The sequence below is a fragment of the Ailuropoda melanoleuca genome, chromosome 9 (assembly GCF_002007445.2).
Source record: "Ailuropoda melanoleuca isolate Jingjing chromosome 9, ASM200744v2, whole genome shotgun sequence".
Lineage (NCBI taxonomy): Eukaryota > Metazoa > Chordata > Mammalia > Carnivora > Ursidae > Ailuropoda > Ailuropoda melanoleuca.
Window position 1 is genome coordinate 102493473 of NC_048226.1, and position 15845 is coordinate 102509317.

Here is a 15845-nt window from a genome sequence, read left to right on the forward strand (position 1 = left end):
GCCGGGCAGGTCTGCAGCCCCAGGGCACCCGGGCGGGACTCCTCCTTCCTAGGAAATCACTGCCCTGGGCAGAGGGAGCCCCAGAAAGAGGCATCGGGAAGGGAGGAAAGCAGCAGGGTTGGGCTTTGGGGGCACAGCTCGGGAGGGGGGGGAGCCCTCTCTTGATCCCTCTCATGCCATTCTGTGTGACTTCTCAGCACACACGGTGGGGTCAGCAGGTCACAGACGGAGATGAGGCACAGGGACCTGTGACCTGCCCAGGGGTGTGTGACAGCCAGTGAGTGGCAGGAGCCTACCACAAATCCGCCTTGCTCCGGGGCCTGGGGCTCTGAACACGCCTGGGAGCCAGCCCTGGAGCCTGGGCTGGGGGAGGTGGCTCTAGCAGATGGACCTGGGGCTTCTGCTCCTCGGCAGCGATAGAGACAGACTCCCGGCCCCAGGCAGCACGCGTCACGGCCCGTACCTGGCTGCACGCCGGGAGAGGTCCCAGGGCCGGGCCCTTTGGTTGGGCCGACCTTGGACCCGGAGGGAAGTCCTCGATCCCAGGGGAGGAGGGTGGGGACAAGGCTCTGCTCTTCTCTCCCGGATACCCACCTCCCCATGGCTCGCGTACCCCACACGGGGGCTGACACTGTCCCAGAGAAGCCCAGCAGCCAGGAGGAGCCCGAGGAAAAGTCAGGGGGAGAGGAGGTGGAGCCCCTGCCCCTCCTCGGGAGGGGTGCTTTCCCGCCCAGGTCAAAGTTGTGCTGACACCAAAGGAGAAAATTTATTCCTTTAATTATTTGTCTAAGGAGGCCACTGATCAGTGGGCGCTTACGCAGCCGGGAACACCCCACCTTCCTCAAGGCAAGGAGTCGGCTGCCCATATGTGGGTCGGGCAGCTGGAGCTGGAGGCGGGGGGTGGTCTCTTGGTGGGCTCTGCTTCTGCCTCATACTTGGGACAGGCCACCCAACGGTCTGTGTTCCCAATTCCACCTACCTGCCCCTGCCTGCCCTGAAGTGGGGAGGGCTGAGGCCCAGGACTCAGCCGACGAGGAGTGGGGCCTCCTGGGAACTCACCTGGCCCCAGAGGCCTCTGTCCTCCCTGTACTGCTTGGGACCAGGAGGCTGGTGGAGGAGGGGCTGGAGGCCCCGGGCAGCGTGCACAGCAGGGCACCCCTCCACTCACCGCGCTCTGCACAAGAGGAAGCCGTGACTGTGTGGAGGTCAGCACCCGCAGGGGGTGGGCTTGGCGAGGTGTCCTCCACAGTGAGACATGGGACAGCTGCCTGCTCAGGTGCGGTGAGGCGTGGGCTGTGGAGGGAGGGAGCGCCCCACAGCCCCTACTGCTGGCCCCTTTCACCGCCTGCTCTACCGGCCTGAGGCGGCGGCGGCAGCCTGGGCTCTCCCAGGAGCTCTGGCTCTCCTCTCTACCCTCCCCTCAAGCAGCTGCCAAGCGGTTCACACCTGCCTCTTCCTCTCTACCTCCGGGTGCTTCTCCTCCCACCGTGGACCTGAGGAGCCAGGGTGGTGGGTACAACCCCACCCCAAGGGCCCATCCAGCCCACTGGAGATCAGGGTCCATGTGGAGGGGCCCCCATGCAGCGCAGGGCACATGGGCAGCAGGGTCCCAGCAAGGGCCAGGGGGGCCCCAAACCATAATGCACTTCTGGGTCGCTGCACGTAGACAGTGTGAACACCAGGACGGCCAATGACATCTGGCCAGGCCAGGGAGGAGTCCCTCAATCCTGACATGAATAAGCAGCACACGGCATTGCTGGGGCTGACAGGAGAGAAGGGTGCTCGAGGGGGTGTGGCTCCGTGACATGCTTGGCCGTCGAAATATCAGAATGGACGCCCCCCCGCCCCCGTAAGCTCCATCCAGCTCCCAAAGGCAGACAATAGGAAACAGAGCCTGGGTCCTGACTGCTGAGTAGGCTTATGGGGTCAGGGGTGGCAGTCGGGCGCAGAGAGAATGATGGATGGGAAAGGCTAGCAGGTGCCTTCCACCAAGAAGGCCTGGGGGAGGCTGGGGCCAGCATGTGTGACCCACAGAGAGATCGCATCGGTCGGGGCCGAGCAGAACATCTCTCTGCAGAAAGGCTGTCTGGAAGCCCTCCATGGCTCTGTCACTCCACACAGTGGCCTGGCCAGCAACAACAGCTCTGTGTGGGGCCTCACAGACCACGAACACCAATGCCGTGGGCCTGCTGCGCCAGGGGGTCAGAGGCTCATGGCCCCATGAGAAGGCCCAGCCAGTGCAGACCTGCTCCTCCACCGGACGAGCCAGCTGAAGCCAAGGTGGGACAGCCCTTAGATCACACAGCCCAATCCCTCAGGAAGGGGATGGGGAAACTGAGGCACAGAAGCAGAGCAGAGCCATGGCTTTTGGGCCCCCTACTGTCTCTCCTGGGGAGCCTAGCACCCTGTCTGGAAAAAGGCAGCCAGTCACCCATGCCTCCCTCCCTGCAGTCCCACAGACACAGGCCCTGGGGACACAGCTGGGCAAGGGCTTCCCGGAAGGGGCCCCCAACCTACAGATGGCCCCAGAGCCCTGCCTCTCCCCTGGGCCCGGCCTCTTCTCCCTCCTGCCTCTTTGGGTGGGCAGGGCAGGGGCTGGGAGCAGCTGGGCCTCTGCAGTCCCCATACTGCCTGCAACCTCACCCTTTTTTTTCTTGACAGAAAAGGATGGGGGTAAAATTGGACTGAAACCAAAATATTTTCTAGTTAATTTGTATAATAAGCGAATCCAAAGCATTTCCTTCTCCTCGGCCTGTTTCCCCAGGCCGCGGGGGCGCGTGCGGTGGCGGCGGCTGCCTCCAGACACAGTTGGGAGGCATTGCCAATGAGATTAGGGGGCGCCGCGGCCCCAGGTGTTCACTCGCCAGGGCCGTGTTTACCATACCTGGCTCATCTCCTTTGTCCAGGAGCAAAACATGGAAAATCAGGGCCTGCTCAGCCAAGCGAGAGGCCGTGCGCTCGGGGAGCTTTCCCCTGGGGAGGTGGAGGCTGCGAGGCCTCCCCGTGTGTGCCCTGCCTGCTCTGGCCACCGCGTCAGCTTTGGCGGGGACAGCCTCAGCGGCTCTGTAAGCAGGGAACCTAACACAAGCTCCCGGCCTGGCACGGGGCCGTGTGGGAAGCACTCACTCGCATCGGCTCCGTAGGAGCCCCAGGCCTGCCTACTGCAGGTCACCGGCACGCCTCTGCCGCTGTCCACGATGCCACTGGGGAGTTAAGGGCCCCCACCCTGAGCAGCCTCACCTGTGCGCAGGAGGGGCCTGCTGCCACCGTCGCCGCTGGGCCGGCCATAGGTCTTGGAGAGCTTGTTGGCCGACACCTTGTACAGGACCCCTCCGATGCAGCGGTAGCCTTTGTTCCGCCACCGAGGAGAGCCGGGCTGGGCCTTCCCGCCCCCCGCAGCAGGGCGCAAGCGGTTCAACACCAGAGACCTGTGGAGACAGGGAGACCCCGGTGTGCCTGGCCTCATGGGCCCACAGTCTGTCCCCTCCCCTCCTCACCCCCGCAGGCACGGGGGGGCCCCCCAACCCCACTAGCTGGGCTGAAAGGGCACAGGTAGGGGACAAGCCTCCCCCTTCCAGCACATACACCCCTGGTACAGGACTGTCCGGGCCCTGGCCTTCTGGCAGGGCATCCTGAGGGAGCTCCACGGCTTGGGGGAGTCCCCTGAGGGTCCGCAGCACAGCTGCTGGTCATCACCACTGCCCGGGAACGTCTTCCGCCAGATGCTGCCCCAGCACACGCCACCCAGGCCTTTGGGATGGCAGATGCTCTCGGGTCAGCGGGCTCTACTGCCTGTCCCCTCCATCCACCACACAGGAACCCAACATGGACAGTGGGAAGGGACAGCCTCACAGACCCCATCCAGGCAAGCTGCTTGGGGGAAAGACTGGAGGTGCCTTAAAGTCACGGGCTGGAAGAGGCCTGGGAAAGCCTTTGGGATTAGCTGAGTGGATGATCCAGGCAGGGAAGGCAGACCTGTGCCTGGACGGCCCCGGTGGCTGCCTGCCCATTCCCTCCCTCCCAATTCTCCTCTGACCAGGTCCTGGGCCCTATCCAGGACCAGGAAGCCAAGGGCAGAGGGGATCGGGAGGAGGCCCCAGATGCCCCTGCTTCAAGAAATGTCCCCCTGCAGACACCACGGCTGCAATGGGCTGTGGCTGCAGGCCCCCAGGCTTGGGGGTGCCAGGCCAGCACCAACTGCGGGCCTGCAGCTGTCCTGGCTGACCCATTCCCCCAGCTGTCACATGGGCAGGCTGCCACTGAAAGGAGGGGACAAGGCCCTCCCACTCAGGGCGCCTGGCATGGAGACTAGCCAGCTTCATGACTCCAGAAGGGCGTGGGGCCTTTCCCCCTCAGGACGCATTTGAGCAGTAATTTGTTTATGCAAATTGACCTTAATTCCATATTAGCGCAGACTCTGCTCATTATGTTATTACCACCAAGAATACACACCGCGCCCCACTGGCAAGTCTGGGCCCCTGCGTGCTGGTGCCTCCAAGCAGCAGGAGGGCCCGGCGTGAGTAGAGCCATCCTCGCTGCAGGCACCACCACCGGCCACGGGGACCTGGCTGAAGCAGGACAGTGATCAGCCCCATGCAGGGCCATGCCACCTGCCCTTCTGGTTCTCCCCAAGGCCCTGCAGCCCATCCCGTAGACAGCACACAGACCCCCATCTTTGTCTGGGCACCCAGGGCCAGGGCCAGGACAGGCCTCGGGGCATCCTGGCACACAGGCTGCTGCTGGTGGGGGCCGCCCACAGTGGGCTCGCCCGGACCTGAGGTGCGGCTACCACCCCAACCCCGCGGCCCCGGGGTCCCCCGGGCCTTGGTTTCTCTGCAAGCTGGGGGTGCTCTTGCCAGCGCAGAGCCTCTGAGGGCACGTTAGAGAGATACTCTGCGCAAGTGAGCGGGGCGGCTCAGGGGACCCAAAGCTGCGGCGTAAGGACAAAGGCCAGGCGGGGAGTGCCGAGGAGGCCGCCGCAGCCCGACGGCACTTAACCCAGTTTCCCTTAATTAAAATTCAAGTTCACAAACACCAATCTTGGGAAAAAGTCCTGCCAAGGGACCCCAGCCGGCCTGGCTCGTGCTGTCCACACCCTACAGGCTCCGGCTGCCCCCACACAGGGCGCATCTTGGCAGGAAGAGGGGTGGGTAGGGATCCTCTGGGGGAGGCAGACAGACTTCCAGATTTTCCTTAGACCCTGGGACCCCAGCTCCGCCCACGCTGGTCCCAGGGCATCTGCGTCCAGTGAGCACCTGCCTTTTCCCCTTGGCTCCCTCAGAGGCCAGGCCAAGGTATGAGGGTGGGGCCAGGCAGGGTCGCCTTCTGTTCTGGCCCTGCTGCACGATCCCGTGCGCCCTCTGTGGTAGCTGTGGTCACTGTCCACAGGGCACAGCTTGGCCAGAGTTCTAATCCCCACAACTGAGAGCTGAGCCTAGGGCCAGGGGCCACCACAGCTCGCTCAGCCAGAAAGCAACAGGCCCCCTACAGCCCCAGCTCCCAGCCCCATGGTGTCCAGAGCCCTCAGGGGTCTCACCGCCGACGAGGCAGCTGCCCCTTCATCCACCCACGTGGGCCAGGGCCAGCACCCAAAGCCTCCACTCCCGCAGCCCTGGAGGTTGAATGGACTGACAGCAAGCCCAGCCCATGCACGTAAGACACTCACCCCTCAGGGCCAGACCCCAGACCTCCCAACAGGCCCTGCAGCGAGAAGATGCAGCAGCCGCTTACAGGACCAAGAACACCACTCTTCGCTGCCTCTTCCCTTGGGGCATGGACCCTTCCCTCCTGGGCCACCACCGCTACCCACCCCCCATCCGTGCCACAGAACGCCACAAAGCATGAGGGGCAGGTGGGCAACCAGACCTGTGCCCCACCTACCCACCTGGACCCAGCATCTCAGGACCCCACATCCCCAGAAACCCAGCCCTTCGAGGGGTGAGGAAACTCACCCGTGGGCATGTGCCGCTGGCTGAGGCCAGATGGGGACAGACCACCACTCCCAGGGGAGCCACCCAGCTGAAGCTGCAAGAGGTGGCCGAGCCCAGAGAGGGACCTGTGGACGTGGAGGCGGACAGGATCTCGGTGCAGAAGGAGCTAGGAGCTTCAGCACAGAGTATGTTCCGGCCCCAAGGGTGGTCCCATCCAGGCCCATCCCACCGCTCCGTGCAGTGAGGAGCCTCAGCCTGGGACTGTTACCAGCGCGCCCTGAAGAGCGAGCCCCAGGGATGCCCTCCTGGCTCCCAGGCTAGGCACTAAGGCCAGACGTACCCTATGCCCTCCTTCGGAGAAGCACCTTTCATGATTTACACTTTTGGCCAAGAGGCGTATTTCAGGCGACACCTCTTTTCCCTGCGCATTGTTGATTATCGCCACGGTTATTTTTATGGCAGAACAGGACTGAAAGATCTGTCCCCTTCTCCCACCAAAAACCACCCCCCTGGGTTTCAGGGCAATTACACTGGGGGGGGGTGGGAGCAGTTTCGAGGCCTAGCAGCTTTCCTGTTCTCACGCCCTGGCCCCTGGCCCAGTGTTTACGGCCTGTGCACACGCGCATGCCTGAAGAACCCCACGTGTCTGAGGGTGTGGGGCTGTGGCTCCCAGCGGTGCTGCGGGGCTATTTGGAGGGGGTGGACGTACCCACAGAACTTGGGGAGGGCTAGCCAGGGCTGCAGAAGGGCCCACCCGCCCAGGGAAAGCGACCCCAGCCTGCAGCTGCACAGGCCACCTCTGCCCTTCCCTCACCCCTGTGGGGCCCGCTCACTGACTCGGGACCTGTGGCCAGGCGGGCGCCGGGCGGGCTAGGGGCTGCCTTGTAGCTTTTCAGTGCCGTAGGTGTCACGGCACTCCGGTAAATTTTTACCCTAATGGAGAGGACAGGCTTTGGAAACCAACTGTATTGAGAAGAGGGGATAAAATTAATGAGATAATAGCCGGGCCAAGGACCTGGAGAGCGCTCCTGCCCTCGCGGCGAGGGCCCTGTAATTCCTTTTCTACAACAGGAGCCTCCGATCTAAAGGCTTCTCCCATCCGTCCGGCAGGCCCACGCCGCCAGGAAATTTCATTAACGCTGGAAAATAGGAAAGGTATTAAGCGTGGATAATGAAGGCCAGGGAGGGAACCGTGCCTTAAGATAGTCTTCTTTCTCGCCTTTGTAATGGGAGGCATGAACTTTCCCTTCAAATCCATTTCTAATCCATTTGAAATACTACAGCAAATTATCTTTCCTTCAGCCCGAAAGCGGGCAGCCAATTTACTCCGAATAGAAGTGACAATGCCCCAGGATTTATCACCATAACCTTGACTACACCAGGGTGAGGGCTGGGCCCCCTCACCCCCCACCCCGGGGGGGCACGAAGAACGGGTGGGGGGAGATAACATTTTAAATGAATAGCAGTGGTAATGGGGAGACAGACACACACACCACAAAAGTAGGTTTAAAAAGAAAAGCTGTCCATGGGTCTAGGGTCTGGGGAGCAGCTGGCGAGTACCAGCCCAAGGCCGTCGAGGCCGGCAAGGTGCTCTGCTATGCCGGGTGCTGATGGTCCTAGGGCAAAGGTGCCCAAGAGGAGGGGACGTCAGGGTCTGGGCCAGACCAAGGGAGGCTTTCCTTGTGAAGTCAGGGATGAGTGTGGTGTGTGCCCTGCTCGGCGTGCAGGGCCCGCTCACCCAATCTGCTGGGGCTCCCCTGCCCTCCAAGAGCTGTGAGGGCCAACCCTGGACACCCATACTCTCTCCCCTGCGAGCATCCCGTGGCCAGTGCCCACAGCAGGTCCACATAGCCTCCAACATTGTACACAGGGTGCCCCCGCCCACTGGGTCTGCTTCTCAGGCTACAGGGTGAGAAGGGCCCACCCCAGGCGTCATCGGCTACACAGCCTGGCAGAAGGGGCATGGGTGTGAACGAGAGGCACGGACAGGCAGATCAGCTCCCAAACACAGGTGCACACGAGAGCACAAGCACCGTGCCCACCCTGGTTGCAAACAGCAGCCCGTCCTGAGGCCCTGTGGTGGGTGCTGCTCTCTGCACCCCAGACCCGCGGGTGAGGATAGGCAGCCTGCCTGGGCCACATCAGGTGACGGCCCAGGGAGTGGTTCGCCCCGATGAAGAGCAGACTCAGGTGTCAGTAGACGAGGGGCAAGTGAGGCGGCCCCAACCTCTGGGAGGCCCTGGGTAGGGCAAGTCCGAAACTGGGAGCTGTGTCCAGATGCCCAGGCCTCCTCACCAGGTCCAATGGCACCTTTCAACAAACATGGACTCAGGCTGCCCTGCACAGCCACACTGGAACTGAACAGACCCCAGCCCCCACTAGGACTCACTCAGTCCTCAGGTTTTCCTGAGGACACAGCACAGCATACGTGGCCCTAAGGCAGCCCATCCCAGGCCACGTGGACCCACAGAGGGTGGGACAGACCCTCCTCCTGGGGACAGGGCTAGGCCAAGGGGCCACACGAAGGCTGGGCACAGATCTACGTGCAGGACCAGAGAAGTCACTGGCAGGAACTTACCAGGCACCCAGAGGTGTTTTTGCTGGTGGGTTCTTCCCTACCCCTCAGGGAGGGCTTCTGGGCCCTGGATGTGCCCACAATCTGCTCCCCACCTTTCACACAGACCCCTCCCCTCCCTGGGACCCTCACCCAGCCGGTGACCAGAGTCAGCAAGGAAACCTACCTCACCGAAGTTGGCCCACTCTCTCACTCCCAGATGCAGGCTGGGGAGCCCCCCCACCCTGATTTCCAGCTCCCTCGTGGGGTCCCTGCACCCCGTCCCACCAGCTGCTTTGAAAACAGCATGTTTGACCAGGTTCTGTCCCCATTCTGCTGACACCCTGCAGCAGCCCCGACTCTCCTCGTGGGGAGCTATGTCAGGAGACCCCGCAGGCTGGGCTGTCAGGCTCTCATGGGCCACTGTCCCCACACGCGCCCCCACCAGCCAGGACTCCAGCCACACTGGGCAGTTCTGCTTCCTGGAAAGCACTGTGGACTATGTGAGTGTGGTGTGTGCCCTGCTCGGCCTTGCATGGGCCTCTGCCATGCACACCCAATGCCCGTTATCAGGGTCACCCCTGAGACCAAACTCAGACGTCACATCCTCGGGAAGCCTTCCCTGACCCCCCGACAGCTCGCTGTCACAGGCCCCCAGCCTGGCACCGTGTAGTAATGTGCCCCGGAGCTCCTGGGGCGGCTCACCGCAGTGCCCTTGACCTGGGAGCCACGCTGCTGTGGGGGGCTGTGTGAACACGTGCCGGGAGAATGGGCAGCAGAAGGCGGGCTGGGTGCTGCCTGGGGTCCCACACGCTGGTCCTCTTGGGGTTCAGATCAGATAAGAGATGCAGAGAGGACATGTACAACGGGCAAGGAGACCAGGCAGCAGGGGCTCTCCAGGAACAAAGGGGCCTGAACGCACAGCCCGCGCTGCTGGAGGAAGCACACAGGAGCCCGGACTGTCGGAAAGACCGTCGGGCGTGAGCACGGTGGGTGGGTGGACTGAGGCAGGGAGGCCTCGGCCACTGTCCAGGGCTGGGTGGGCAGAGGTGGGGGAGGTGGAGGGCAGAGGTCATGGGTCACTAGCAGAGGGGCTCAGCCAGGCTCCTGGTCAGAGCTTGACCTCCGACCCCCATTGTATGGGGCAGGGGCAGTGCATGGCCAAGGACCCAGCAGCCTCTAGGTCAGGCCATGCAAGCCTGTGGTGATGGGGCAGGAGGTGGGCAAGCTGGCTGCGGAGCAGAGAAAACAAGCGGGGAAGCATTTTGCAGGAAATGGAGCACGGTTCTGCGAAGCTTCGAGGCGAGCAGGGAGTGCGCCGTCAGCAGAAGCAGAGTGCCCGGGGGAGGCGGCTCTGCACAGCGAATCCCAAGTAGGTCAGGCTCAGCTGCCACCGTGACAGGCTGCAAAGTGCTTAAGTGGGCTTTCCACGGAAACGCTGACGGGCGCCACCTCAGCTCCGCTCGGAGGGTGTGAGTGTGCCCCTACATGCGTGCAAGGGGCCCGCCCCCCCCAGCCTATGCCCATTCTGCCCCCAGAGCAAGACCCAACTTGGAGCCGGTGCAGGGGGCGGGGGCTGGTGATGCTGGGCAGTCTGTGGGGAGAGCTCTGCGGGGAGGGGCCCACGCAGGACCAGCAGGGCGGGAGGGGAGAGGACGGCCAAAGGGCTGGCCTAAGGTAAGGGTGTCAGAAACAGGGCTCAGCGGCCAGGGACCTAGTGCACGGCACTGGCGTCATGACGCCTGTGGCTACCTGCCCTCCTCAGACCCTCCTCCACACACACATGGCCAGCTCCAAGGACCCCAGGCTCCCAATGAGTCAGGGCTGGGGCTCCATGCCCGGCTGGGGCCGTCCACCTTGCAGCTGGCTCTGGGCGCTGGCCACACGTTCCCAGGCCACTTGGTGCCAGGGCAGCCCATGGCTCAGCCTTCCAGGGCACATCTGGTAGCAGATGGGGGGCTACGGGCCTGGGTGGGAACTGAGGCCTGGGGGTCTGTGTGACCTAGGGGTGGGCTTACATCAGGGACAGGATGTGCCTGGACAGGGGCTGGCCCACAGTGGAGGCTGAGCACCTGACCGTGGCCCTGGGGCAGGGGGCTGACTCCCCGGCTCCTGGGCTGACCTGGAGGGTCACCCAAAGGCTTCAGCACAGAGGCTGCTGTTGCATCCTGAGGGACCCCCTGTCCCGTGGCCCCCCAGGAATGAGCAGAAGTGATTCAGGGCGCCCCTGGCGAGCCAGCATGCTGGCGGGCAATACTAATTGTGCCGTCCCCATTACAAATGCTGCAGCCCCGTTATGAGGGGCTGGGACTGTTTTATGTGCTCACATCTATTCAATTGGTATTTCGATCAATGGATGCATTACAAGCTTTCCCTTTAAGAGCCTAATAAACAACAAGATGGAAAGTAAAATTCTCCATAAAATGACACTTTTAAAAATCCATTTCAGCTGCGGCTATTGGTGTTCTGTATGTTAGCTGCAAAAGCCACGTAGTACCGGGCCGTAGCGGCCCCACCGTGCAGCACAGCGTGCAGCTCACGAGGGGTGGAGGGCGGGCACTCAGGCTGCGTGGCCTGGGCAGGGCCCTCCAGCCTCTGCGCCCGGGTGTCACCCTCCGGGCTGGGTTGTCAGCCCGGCACTGCCTTGGCCCGTGACAGCTGATGAGGGGCAGGGCTGGCCCTTCCTCTGTTCCCCTCCTGCCCACGCCCCAGGTCTCTCTCTCCACCTGCTCCTTCCGTGTCTCTCCTCTTTCTCTCTTTCTCCCTCCCTCCCTCCCTCCCTCTGTCTCTCTCTTGCCCCCCCCGCCAACCTGCCCCCTTCACCCTGTTCACTGTGCACATCGAGTCCCGGCTGACCATTCCTCCAGCCCTGAAACGGCCCTTGCCCCCAGAACTCCATGCAAGGGACAAGCCAACAGAGGGGCAGAACTCAGGCCGCAGCACATCCGTTGTAGCTCCTGCTTAGCATTCTCTGGGAAGACTTGGGGGGTCAAGACCCCACCTGGCTCATGGCTCCTTGGTTGACAGCCCCCAAGGGAGCCCTGTGTAAGCCACGTGGCCCATCTTGTCCACCACCCTCCTGACAACAGCCCAGGACTGAGGACACCCACAGGGACATTCAAACCAAGGTGAACCTCCACCCTCCTTCCATATCCCCCCCAAGCCCCCAGACCCAGAGCTCTGCATGTCTGAACCCTGGGGACACTTCCCCAGGCTCCCTCAAAGCTGGACCTGCCAAGATGGCCTCCACCTCCAGCCTGTGTCCCTGGCGGGAGCTGGCTGGGCTGGGCCTCCTCAACACCCCTGCTGCCTGCACACTGTCCACACAGCCACCCCTTTCCTGTGCCTTCCCCACAGGAGACTCTGGTGCCTATGGCTCTGACCTGCATCAGCAGGGAGGCAGGGACCCAGGCCAGAGAGTGCACCGGCTGAGCCCTGGCAGCCCACGCCTGCCACACTCCCGAGGGACAGGTCTGATCAAGCCCCACAGACCAGGCCCCATTGACCAGCCCGGACATCCTGGCCTCTGGCAGCAGGTGCCTCACCCTCCCTCACAAGGCCTCCTCTTGCCTGCGTGGTAACCCAGCTCAGGGCCTCCACCCTCACACTCCATGCTCTGAGCTGAGGGGCCGGCCCGGGCCTGGCCCCACCCTGCCACTCCACCCTCCCTCTCTGTTCTGGGGCAGAGGGCCCTAGCTACCTGCACCCCTCCTCTCCAGCTTCATCTGTGCGGTGCCCCTCACTTCCAGCACCACGGCCTCCTTCCGCCTGCAACGGCATGCCCTCCCCACCCCCAGCTCTCCCACAGGAGTCACCCCCGCCCCTCTGGTGACCCCCATGCACATGTCAGGAAAGGGCCCTAGCATCTGGACACAGCCAAGCTGAAGGTCACAGGAGGGCAGCTCACACCACGGGAGTGTCACAAAGTGAAAACATAACAAGAGCCACACAGAATGCCACGAGCCCTGGCCACTGGGGACCCCATGCATCAGGGCCACCTAAGGAGACTCATGAAGTGAGGGGAGGGAAGAGCCCGGTGCCCCCCATCACCACCTTGCAGAGGCGCTCACACTGCTAGTGAGGCCCGGCTCCCCTGGAAAGGGGCTGGGGTCCTCAGTGAGCCATGCAGACGGCACACAAACATCAGGAAAAGGCCCACGAGCTCAACAGTGAAAGCTCCCAAGCGTCGGAAAGTGAACAGGCGGCTAACTGCGAGATGAAAATACAGCAGAGTCGACAGCCTTCCAAGACCCCAGCTAGACCCGGCTGGGATGTGGGGACAAAGGCAGCATGAATTCCATACTGAGGGAGCCCAGCAGCCGGCCAGGCCCCCTGCAGCAGGCGGGGCAGGAGAGTAAGATCAGTTGGCTGGTCTGGAGTCCGAGCAGCTGGGGAAGGCTGAGAAACTGAGCCAGTGTTTCTAACGTTCACCTGGAATAACAAATGCTCAGGAGAGATGAAGGCACGTCCGTCAGCAGTAAGGACACAGGGTCCAGAGACAGCACTGCCTCCAGTCCCTGGACACTGGCAGGGCTGAGTGCTCATTTCAATAAATGGCTCTGGGGCGCCTGGGTGGCTCAGTCAGTTGACTCTTGGTTTCAGCTCAGGTGGTGATCTCAGGATCCTGATTCTGACCCCTGCATCAGCTCCACGTTGGGCGTGGAGTCTGCTGGAGACCCTCCCTCTCCCTCTGCCCCTCCCTCTCCCTCTGCCCCTCCCTGCCCTGGCTCCCCCTCTATAAAGAAGGTTTGCGTGAGACACCAGTTCACTCCCACGGTGTGGCTACAGGGGGAAGACAAGAGAACAGCACGTGCTGCCGAGGCCACAGGAGGCTGGCGAGCCCTCCTGCTGAGGGAGTGTGGGAGAGGACATCCACAGCGGGAGGGCGCCGTCCTTACCTACCGCAGCATAGCACCCCCCACCCTCTGCCGGAGCAAGTCCACAGAAACCAGGGCTCTGAGTCAGTCGGCGACATGCCCAACAAGACAAGGGAGCAGCAAAGACTAGAACTATGCCATCAACGTGTCATCGAGCACAGTGACTAAACTGTGGTATGTCCACACACCTGGAGGGAAAAAAACACACCACCGCTAGCCACAGTGGCGCACCTGGACCCAGGGAAGCACAGAGTCTCAGTCAGCTCGGGCTGCTGGCCAGCACCACAGACGGGACAGCTTACACAACAGAAGCCGATTTTCGTATGGTTCTGGGGGCCAGAAGTCCAAGGTCAAGATGCCAGCATGTGTCTTTCCTGGCTTGCAGGTGCCCGCCTTCTCCGTGTCCTCCCATGGGACTTCTCCCGTACGCTCACAGAGAGAGCTCTGGTCTCGTCCTCTACTTAGAAGGACTCCAATCCTATAAGATTAGGGCCCCACCCCAGTGACTTCATTTAACCTTGACCACTGCTACAAAGGCCCCTTCTCCGTGCACAGCCACACAGGGGTCAGGGCTGCTGCCCGTGAGTGTGTTCGGACGATTCATGTAACAAATGGTGAGGAAATGAAGTTAGACACCGAACAGGACCTCCCATATGATTCCGTCCACTGAAGCTCGAGAGCCTCAAGGCAGAGCCCATCTAGACTGAGAAAGGCCAGAGGAGTGGTCATCAGTGGGATGAGGTGGGGTGCTGGGAGGGGCGCGAGGGAGACCTGGAGCTGGGGCAGGAAGTGTGCACCCCCTGCCCGACCTGGGGGGGTGGGTACGCAGGATGAAAAGTCCACAGAACTGACCACCAAAGATACAAACCACAAACGTTTCACAAAGGGAAAATCAGAAAGGAAGATCTGCGCAAAAAGCCAAGTTCGGGAACAAGCATTTGTACATGATAAAGGTGACATTTTTAAATAATGGAAAAACCCTGACAATTAATAAGTGGGTTTGAGACAACCAGATAACTATTAAACAAGATGAAATTTGAACTTACATCTTATACCATAACCCCAAATAAATTCCAGGTAGATTAAAATTTTAAATGTACAACTTGAAGCCACAGCACTAGAAGAAAATATAACTGAACTCCTATAACCTTGGGGTGGGGAAGGCTATTCCAAACAAATCAACAGACTAAGTTTTAAGAGACTGACAGAGTTTAGTACACAGAAAAGCAAAAAGATCTGCTAAAAATCCTCATAAGCAAAGCTGGAAGGCAATACTCAAACTGCGAAACAATGATCATCTCTGAGAAAACAGACGGTGACCCCCTGAATACCTACAAGTCTTGCAAACTTGTAAGAAACAGGCGGGAGGCAAATGAACAGTAAACATAAAAAATGCTGAACTTAACAATATGAATAAAACCAAAATTAAAACTGGCTAGCATCCTCCTCCACTAAAGTGTGGAAACGTCTGTGGCAGCAGGGGCTCCCCCTGAGAGGGGTGGGGGAGACCCAGGGCACACCGCCCCCACTGCCCCTGCAGCCAGAACTGGAGAAGACAGAACAGCAACAATAAAGAGGCGACTTTCAACTGCCAGGCCTGAGGGGTACAAACTGGTGATCAAGTTGTGTCTGCCTCCTCCAAGAAGCCTTCCATTCCGCAGCCCCCAGCAGGGAGGGGGAGACGGCAGGGGGGGGGGGGAAAAAAAAAAAAAAAAAAAAAAAAAAAAAAAAAAAAAAAAAAAAAAAAAAAAAAAAAAAAAAAAAAAAAAAGGGGGGGACAGAGCTTGGGCCATAATTTATGCTCCCCCGCCTATGCTTTATGGCTTTCTTAATTCGGCTCCTGCTACTATTAATGTAGTTAATGCTGAGATTATATCTATTTTCTGGCGTCAGGCGGTGATTTATTCAAGCCATTTTTCCGGTGGAGGCTCCCACGCTGTTAAATCAAGTGCCTTGCCAATTAAGTGCTGACTTGGGAAGTGGACGCAATCTTAACAGACATCTAACCGCAAATTAAACCAGGGCTCCTTACTCTGGGGAGTGGGCGGGGCAGCCGGGGAAACCTTGCTGACTTGGAGGAAAGTCACAGGAAAATCAAACCACTTTGCACCTGCCTGCTGGCTCTCGGATAGGGTAGAGGGGCCCCGAAGAGCCAGGCTCAGTGGAAGCTGGGGTTGGTATGCCCCCCCCACCCCGGCCACGGTGGCAACCCAGCAGGCAGGGGTCACTGGGCCTGTCCCCAACACAAGGAGGTCTCTGCAACTGCAGCCCCCACCCATTCAAGACATAACATTTAAAACAAAAGATTCTGAACCGTCCCCAGTCTGCACATCAAGTGGCGCAGGAGCCCCCTGGCAGCCTTGGAAGGGTACCAGGCGGGAGATGGAGGAGGTGGACGGCCCCCAGCACTGGATGGGCTGCAGCCTGGCTCAGCAGCTCTGACCCTGGTCAGAGCCCCGAAGGGCAAAGGGTGAAGGGCTAAGG

The 15845-nt window shown here is 61.0% G+C and overlaps 1 protein-coding gene across 2 annotated transcripts in view; it reads right to left on the bottom strand.

The window, feature by feature from the left end:
• ZC3H3 (zinc finger CCCH-type containing 3) overlaps positions 1-15845 on the bottom strand; it is an 87832-nt gene that overhangs the window by 24243 nt on the left and 47744 nt on the right. For both annotated transcript variants that reach the window (XM_034668710.1, XM_034668709.1), the window contains exon 5: positions 3241-3428. In XM_034668710.1, coding sequence (XP_034524601.1) covers positions 3241-3428 — 188 coding nt within the window. The remainder of the gene's footprint in view (positions 1-3240; positions 3429-15845) is intronic.